At 40.6% G+C, this 9,197-nt stretch overlaps 1 protein-coding gene across 1 annotated transcript; it reads right to left on the reverse strand.

Annotated features, from left to right (window-relative positions):
* Positions 1-627: 627 nt before the first annotated feature.
* tmem109 (transmembrane protein 109) lies at positions 628-5,591 on the reverse strand. The gene is made up of 3 exons (XM_050045611.1): positions 5,275-5,591; positions 4,815-4,917; positions 628-2,396 (listed from the first exon to the last, which is right to left on the reverse strand). Exons 1-3 carry the CDS (start codon positions 5,476-5,478, stop codon positions 2,026-2,028), a joined length of 678 nt encoding a protein of 225 aa, XP_049901568.1. The 5' UTR covers positions 5,479-5,591; the 3' UTR covers positions 628-2,025.
* Positions 5,592-9,197: the final 3,606 nt, after the last annotated feature.

Genomic DNA, 9,197 nt, shown 5'->3' on the forward strand with positions numbered 1-9,197 from the left:
GAGGCAACAGAGGAGAAAATGGTGGAAACACAAAAAGGTCAGAGACATACTTCCAAACACTGGATGACAGTGAGTAAATGAAATGCTACAGATTAGATTGTGCAGGGATAATATGTGTGGTTGATCTCATTAGGATTAATAATATTAATAAAATGATCACAACACTAAGATAATTGGAAAACTGGAAAAATGCAGCAGTGAAGACTTGCAGTGATCACATTAACGACAAAACTTTCACAGGCAACAGTTCTCATTTCCACTGGGTGTCCACACCACACAGGCTCAAAAAAGAGTGTCTGCAACAACCAGTCCCATCTGTTAAAAGAATGCACTATATTTAGCAACAGGGTCAACCACACCTCCTCACTAAGGTTAAAGTTTCTGTCCCTTCCTTGATCAGAGTTGCTCTGAGACGTTTCCTAAATCCCTCCTAGGCTAGGACTCCTTACTAAAAGTTTTTATGCTAAGTTAGGAGCTCTCTGAGAGTGTTCTCATGTTTGTGAACACAGCCCCAGGTGCCTTGTGACTAGAATGTATAACTCACAGCCTGGGGTTGGTATATCCCCTGCTACAGCTCTGCATATACTCCAATCAACAAAATAATTTCTAATCAGGATCACATCTCAATACCTGTGATATGTTTTTATTTTATATATCAGAACATTATTTATGGCAGTACACATTATTCTCAAAAACTGTCAAAAGTAAATGTACCAGTCTTTGGCTTTGTATTCCTCTAAAACAGTGGTTCCCAACTGGTGGATGGCAGGTCCTTTTTAAATGGACCAAAAGTGACTCGCGAACATGTCAAGTTTGTAAAAAACACACTTTATTTTGAAGTACAGTGAATTTCCAGCACAGAGCTTTTATTTCCAAGCTGTTTCCTGCTGGAGAGTGAGCAACCAATGGACAGCTACTTTGCAGAGACAGCAAACTAACTGTCTTTTGCAAGTATAACACTGAATATATTAAAGTGTGTTGACCTTGAACTAATGACGAAAGAGAAATCTGGACCCCGTGGCTGGACCAGTTGACAACCACTGCTCCAAAAGGCTTTTTAAAATGTTACTTTACCTCCCAAAGCAGATTCAATACAGGAGTAAAACAAAGATATCTGGTGGACTGTTTGAACACAAACACCATCCAAAGGCACGTTAATGAGGACACATACAGTACAACGTTCCAGCATTATGATTAGACATCCCAACAGACCGTGACCTGCTAACCACTGAGCTCAGGTCATTGATATGAAGTGTAACACTAGTAAATGAGGAACATTTAAGGCACTAACAACATTTAAGAGTTAAGTTAAGACTCTGAATCTTATTGTCAGACTGGATCCCAAAGCATTACAGAAGTTTCACGACTTTAAGAGAAGCTTGTACCAAATCCAATCAGAGCATGGATCTAACCTCTGTACATCAATCTGAATAAGACAAAGACTATAACCCACCCGTGTGTTCTGAGTTTCTCATAATGAGGAACACCAGGGAGATGGACTTCATCTGGCTGAAAGATTATCATCATAATATTCAGTATTGTTGTCAAATAATTATGGAAAAACACACTCAATGGCTTTCTCTCCAAGAGTGAGATGAGAAGATTAATATCATGTGCAGGCATGAAGTTGGTATCAATATTGTCATCTCACTCTTGGAGGAAAAAAAGACAATTACTTCCCACATTGTGTAATAAATGTAGTAAAAGGACGGTTAGAATATTGCATGTAAACATTTTTCCATCAAACTGAGGCAGTTTTAAAGGTAGAAAGTAAAAAACAAAGACACAAACAGAACATGTAGACTCACAAATCACTGCTTCCTGGAATGACTAAGTAATCATACTGTGTCAGTTACAAATGAGTAATGAATTACTTTTTAAACACATTATAGAAAACATCCAAACTGTAAAAATGTAGAAACTCCCTTGAAGTTCCAGAAGGCCTAAAGGACACCAGCGCTCCATCATCTGCACGTGCAGTAAGGAAAGACGAAGAGGATGAGAAACAGCTGACATCTCTCTCCTTCACTCCTCCGTCCTCCTCCACCTCTCCATCTCCCTCAGCCGTCTCTCCAGGACCTTCACCTGCTCCTCCAGGTGTGCAGTTTTATCAGCTGGATCGACCTTCGAAGTCCCGACGCCCAATAGCACGCAGACGCACACCAGGACAGCCAATCGGATCGCCATGGTTTCTGTGCCCACGCTGTGGTCGCTCAGGATGAGTGCGAAACCACCTAAAGCCAGGACCACTTTCAGCAGCCACATAGCCTGTCTCAGAGTGGAGGCAATCAGTCGGAAGATGAAGGAAATCAGCCAGTAGCCGATGAGGAACACGAGAATCCACCGGGCAACGAAGATTAGCCCCTCTGGGGTCACTTTGCTGAAGGGAAGACCACCTGTGGAAAACAGGAACACAAGGAGCACAAGAGGGAACAGTTAAGTAATATTATACTGCAAAGTCATATCTGATTTAATTCAGTGAGGAGCACAAAGAAATTATTATTTATCAACTTCCACATAGCAACCACAGGATTCATGATCATTTCAATGAGTCAAAGTGTCACATAGTGTTTAACTAAACCCATATCCTTCATATTCAAAAAAGAAAAGTTCTTCCACTGAGTTAAGAGCTCATATTTAACTCAACACTTCTTGTTTCAGTTGTAAAATAAAAGCCCTCCAGCGTTTCTGTGGACAGAATCCCTTCATTGCTAACAAAAGCCATAATATTATATATTATGCAACACTAGAAATGTGTCACACAGTGGAGAATTGTTGGTACCGTTTCTATTTTGATGTTTATTGTATTAGACTTTATTTACCTGGCAATATATTGTCTAGGGATCAAACAGTTACCAGTTTCACGATACACTGCTGTAAACTTCCTGATGTTACTGTTTCAATTTATAATTGATTACTGCACTTTGATAAACTCACAGTAAATATTTTCCAGCATCAACCAAAGTCAGCAACAGTCTCCCAGACACAGCATACAACGTGTTTGTTTTACTCTTCCCTTGTTTATAGAGTGGGCGTGCAGCAGGTAAACTAAGTGATGCTACTGTTCCCTTGTCCTCATCTGCAGTGACACAGACACTCCAGCAAACATTTTAAAGACAGGCTATCTTTATGTTTATATAAAGTATTAGCTATGTTATTATGTAATGCTTATGCATAGTGCTGCTAATTTCTTTGTGGTTTTCAATATGAAACTTGGTAAAATGACTGCAGTGTGTTTATCCGTGCTTTTTGAACATTTTCACCACATTTTAACAATACCATAATACCGATAACTGTGATCATTTGGTCACTATAAGTATAATATGAAGTGTTCATACCATTTCATCTCTAATATTTGTGCATCTACGTTTAAAAGCTAAACTGTTCAGGTATTTGTGTGGGTCTTAGTGTCGCTGGTGACAGTTCAAAGACAGCAGCATGGTGGTGCAGTGGTTCACAGGCTCACAGCAAGAGGGTTCTTGGTTCAAACCCAGGGCAGGGGGGGTTTGAACCCTGGGGTGGGGTGTTCTCCCCGTGTCTGCTTCAGTTTTCTCCAGGTACTCCACTTTCCTCCCACAGTCCAAAGACATGCAGGTTAATTGGTGACTCTAAATTGTCCGTAGGTGTGAATGTGAGTGTGAATGGTTGTCTGTCTCTATGTGTCAGCCCTGTGATAGTCTGACAACCTGTCCAGGGTGTACCCTGCCTCTCGGCCAGTGTCAGCTAGGATAGGCTCCAGCCCCCCCACGACCCCCAACAGGAACGGCTACAGAAAATGAATGAATTACTGAATGATTACTTTTAGCAAATAAAAACTTCAGTTTCCTGAGGTTCCATTATTGAAATTATTATAATCAATTATAATTCACAAAATGAATGAATGAGTGACAACCCAAGGATTTTTGTGTCAAATAACTGGGGGATCAATACAGCACAGTATCATGATATTTTTGCTATATAGCATTGATACACGGATGCCAAGTATCAACTTTTTTATCACATGAATAATTCATATTGCAGATAAAAATGAAACTTTTGGTCGCCTACTATAATAAAAAAAAACTGCCTTTTTAGTCCACCAGATAGAGCTGCAATAAAAATAACTGTACTGAGATGAACACACTGAAAACTTTTATCTTATTAGATAAAACAGATGTTAACGGGGCGTCGGTGGCTTAGTGGTTGGAGCAGGCGCCCCATGTACAAGGCTGTTGCCGCAGTGGCCCGGGTTTGAATCCAGCCTGTGGCCCTTTGCTGCATGTCATCCCCCCTCTCTCTCCCTCTTTCACGCTTACCTGTCCTGTCCAATAAAGGCAAAAATGCCCCAAAAAATATCTTAAAAAAAACAAAAAAAAAACAGATGTTGACAAAGTTTCCTCTGGGGACATAATTTGCAGTTGAAAAAGGTAATAAATTGCATTCTATCACAATATATGTCACTGCAAAAATTGCAATAATATTGTAACATGACTGAAGTATTGAGATATTATCATATCATGGAGCCTCTGGTGATTCCCATCCCTAGTTTAGATGTTAAGTTTCTAAAAATGTCTTAAGAAGAAATCCTCCCAATACCCTCTTGGAAGGTCACAGAAGACATACACTGAAAATGGTGAAAAATAAGCAATTACGGCCCAAATGAAAATAAATAAATAAGATCCAGGTTGTATGAAACTGGAATTATCTTTAAGACTGAAGACTGTCCTGTTGATAGAAGCAGAGCTCATCATCAGCCTGCAGCCTCATGGGAACTAATGAGGCTGCAGGCTGCGTCTGTGTGATGCACAGTGCAGACTTTAGTGTGTGATGTTTACCTTTGATTCCAGCAGCCTGCAGGAACTGTGAGACATACTCCAACAGCACATTAAGAAACCCGGACAAACTTCCTGCCACAACACCCAGGACCTGAGAGAACGCCTGGAGGAGAGGAGGGGGGACTGAAGTGGTCAGATAAGACAATTTTAAGACAATGGGATCTGCCTGCTTTGCCCACATGTATCTTAGTAAGCATATACTGCCAGTGTTGAGAATGAAACCAGGAAGTGAGCCATCATGGTGCCCATTTATCATGGCACACGTTGCATCAGACAAGAACTTCCCCTGATATGATCCATGTATGTGATCATGTTAAGCAACACAGCCTCATAGCTACATGTTAAATCGTATGTACAATTACCTATGGAAAATTTGACATATTATTTTACAACTTACTGAGTTATATAGGCAAACGTTATATAAGTGACTGACTCTATTTACTGTATTTCCATCTCTCACCTTCTGCACAGAGAGCACCGTCTGCTCCCCGGCCAGCCTGCCCAGGTAAGCCCTTCCTTCCCCGGCCAGGTCAGCGAAAGCTGTCCGGATCTCCTGGATCATCCCGGAGCGACTTTCTAACACTTTCTCCCCCGACACAGACAGCAGCAAGGCGCTAAACACAAATACGCCGCTGAAAGCTCTTTGATTTGAATGGGAAAACATACTGAAAGTGGGTGCAGTAATTTTAATAATCTGTAAAATACACTTATGAAGCGATAAAAAGTTACACCTCCAGGCAGACGGCTACTGTGGGACACTTTTTACCCTCTTGGATAGCGAAGGCATGACCCGCCCTCCTCTCCCTCTGATTGGCTAATACTCGTGTCTTCGTTCGTTTGATTGGTTAGATGTATGTGTTTGAATATCTCTGAGTCACAGTCAGCCAATCAGAGACAGAGTAGGGCGGGTGTTGCCTTCGCCATCCTAGGAAAACACAAACCCTCTAACTGGAGGCTGTACAGGATGTGGTACAACGAGGCTGATAGCAGGAATAAAAAGACATGTCTGCCACAGTGCCACCCACTGGGCTGAGTGTGCAACAAGTTTCCATGACGGCTTTTGGGAAAAGTTTGCTCAGAGCAGGGGAGTCGGTTAATTTAAATTCACTGGCCACATTCATTTTGACCTTAAATGGGCGTGTACCTTTATCCATTTACATCTCTTTTGGTGTTTTTGAGTGGCTTTGGGGTAGCTTTATTTCTTTTTTTGGTCTTTTGTTGCTCTTTGTAGTCATTTAGTGTCTCCTTAAGGTCATTTTGTTTCTTCTTGTGGTTGTTCTTTGTCTTCTGTATTGGGTCAGGTCTCTTTTAGATCATTTTGTGTCTCTTTGAACAAATTTTGTATCCTACTGAGGTAAATTTGTGCCTTTTTTGGTCTTTTGTTTCTCTTTGTGGTCATTTTGTGTCTCCTATGGTTGTTTTGTGTCTTTTTGTATTGGTTTGGGTCTCTGTCAGGTAATTTTGTCTCTTGTAGGGGTAATTTTGTGTCTCTTTGGGGTTGTGCTGTGTCTTTTTGTGTTTGTTTCTTTCAGGTTGTCGTGTGTCTCTTTGAGCTAATTTGTGTCTTATTAAGGTAATTCTAAGTCTTTTGTTTCTATTTGTTGTCATTTTGTGTCTCCCTGTGGTAGTTTTGTGTCTTTTTGTATTGGTTTGGTTCTCTTTCAGGCCATTTTGTGTCTCTTTGAACTAATTTTGTGTGTTACTGGGGTAATTGTATGTCTTTTTTTTAGTCTTTTGTTTCTGTTTGTAGTCATTTAGTGTCTCCTTGTGGTTGTTTTGTATCTTTCTGTATTGGTTTAGGTCTCTTTCAGGTCATTTGTGTCTCTTTGAGCTAATTTTGTGTGTTATTTAGGTAATTTTGTGTCTTGTTTGGTCTTTTGTTTCTGTTTGTAGTCATGTAGTGTCTCCTTGTGGTTGTTTTGTATGTTTTTGTCTTGGCTTTGGTCTCTTTCTGTTCATTTGCTTCTCTTTGAGCTACTTTTATGCGTTATTGAGGTAATTTTGTATCTCTTTGGGGTAATTGTGTGCCTTTGTGGTTGTTTTATGTCTCCTTGTCTTTTTTGCCTGTTTTTGTTGTTATATTGTGTCTTTTTCACAGTTGCAGCATCTTTTTGTGGTCATTTCTTTCTCTTTGTGATCTTTTTGTGTCTCCTCCGTACGTGTAAGGGGCCCCTGATACTTTGGGCTCCTGGGCCCCTGCCCTCAAACCAGCTGACAGCAACATCAGACAGAAGGAACACGAAAAGGTGGAGAAGTATCAAGGGTTGAAAGAACAACTAGAGCAGATGCGGAAGGTCAAAGTTGATGTGGTCCACGTGGTAGTAGGAGCACTTGGGGCAGTGACCCCCAAACTGGGAGAGTGGCTCCGGTAGATTCCTGGAATAACATGTGAAGCCTCAGTCCACAAGAGTGCAGTCCTAGGAACAGCTAAGATACTGCGCAGAACCCTCAAACTCCCATTGCCTCTGGTAGAGGACCCGAGCTTGAGGATGACACAGATATAACCCTGAGAGGGTGATTTTTTTCTTCTTTCTTTACACACACACACACACATATACATATATATATGTATATATATATACCTCTGCAGATAATTTGGCTACCGGTAAAAACCTCCTGAACAATGAACATTGACGGAATTGTAATCAGGAGGTGTCCGCTGGTTGCAATCTGCAGTCCTCACCACTAGATGTCACTAAATCCCCCTAAATCTCACACACTGTTACTTTAAGACAGTGCTCAGTGACAGTGCAGTAACACAGAGGTCCCACTTGGCTGTAATCATTCCTCCTCTCCATGCTGACTGTGAAATGATCCCTTGTTAACATGACTACAGAATCAGTAATCCACAGTCAAAAATTCTGGTTCAGCTGAAGTTCATAAGAGTAAACAAAGCAATGGGAGACGTTCCAGAATTACAGCCTGTTGTTTAGTACAAACTGCTGTATTTCTCTGGGGTCTGTTTTTTGAGTTGCAGCAATGTTTGTAGTTTACTTAATGTTTCACTGAGTGTTCAAGCAAAGTAACACACACACACATATCACACACACAGTAATGAGGAGCACATGCTCAGTGCAGACACAGCTGCAGCCTTGGCAGCTGTGGTCGGACCTGACACTTATCCTTATGGACTGTTTTGAATACAATGGTCAACACCCAGCACCGATACTTCTATTTTCCAGCAGGCTGAGGACAATCAACAGAGCAGAGTACTGAAACACTTGCATGCAGACACCCCAACTTCCTTCTCAGTAACAGGAAGATAAAGAAAGCTCTGTGGACCAGACAGGAAGACGGGGTCACGGGAGGGAAAGGACCAGATCCAGTCTTCTCAACAGAAGGGGGAGAGAGCAAATAGAAACATACTCGAGCAACAATGTAACATGGCAATCGTGCTGAGATGGCTGAAAACACTGACAGGGCAGTTGCTTTGTCATCAGTTTATCTGCAGTGTATGGGAACTGTCTATTAAACCTCATCCTTTGAGGAATTTGGGATGTTGCAATCACACAAATTACCGTTTCCTTAAAACTGCCAACAGGCATTTCTCAAAATTAAGTTAGCTTTTTCAGAACTTTCACACAGTCAGCACGAGAGTCAGTGTGGACTAGACTGTGGATCAATTTTCATTTGCCGGGTATCAGAGAGAATTTTCAACTTGTAACTCTGTGTTTCCGTCTTCAGTCTGACATTGCATCATCAGTAAAGACAAATGTGTGTTACCAGTTGTAAAATATTGCAATGCATATTTAAGTAGTGCATGCATTAGTTTTGTGAACTTATAATTTTGCTTGATCTTTGCAATATTTAAGCAGAAATTAAAAAAATTTTTTTTACATTCTCACTTTTTTCCCGAAATATAAACCCCGAAACCAAACAACATGTTTCCTCCGATTCAGCAAGACTGCAATTTTCCAATTTGTTTTCCACACAGTCTGCAAACTTTTTTAATATAACTTATTAGATTATCAAAATAAAGCTTGTTTATCAAAAAAAAATAAGTGCCAGGAGAGGATCCTCCTGACCCCCAACAGAGGTCTGAGCTAATTATTTATGTATTAATTATTTATGTTTGTTTATTAACTGGCCCCTGGCCTCCTGTTGTTTTGCAGCAGTGGCCCTTAAGCAAAGCAAGTTGCGTATCCCTGCTGTAAATTAAAGAGGATCTACATCTGCTCTTAATGAAAACTGTCTTGAGATAACTTTTGTTATGATTTGGCACTACATGAATAAAACTGACTTGTATTTTTATTAGTTTATGGCAGATGACTAATTGAAGTACACTGGCTGTTTATATTTTTAAACTCAACTGCCCCTGTAGTTGTAACTATAACTATAAAAAATAAAGACATTCATTCTTAACAGCCGATGATGAACAGCTGG

Source organism: Epinephelus moara, chromosome 5 (genome assembly GCF_006386435.1).
Source record: "Epinephelus moara isolate mb chromosome 5, YSFRI_EMoa_1.0, whole genome shotgun sequence".
Lineage (NCBI taxonomy): Eukaryota > Metazoa > Chordata > Actinopteri > Perciformes > Serranidae > Epinephelus > Epinephelus moara.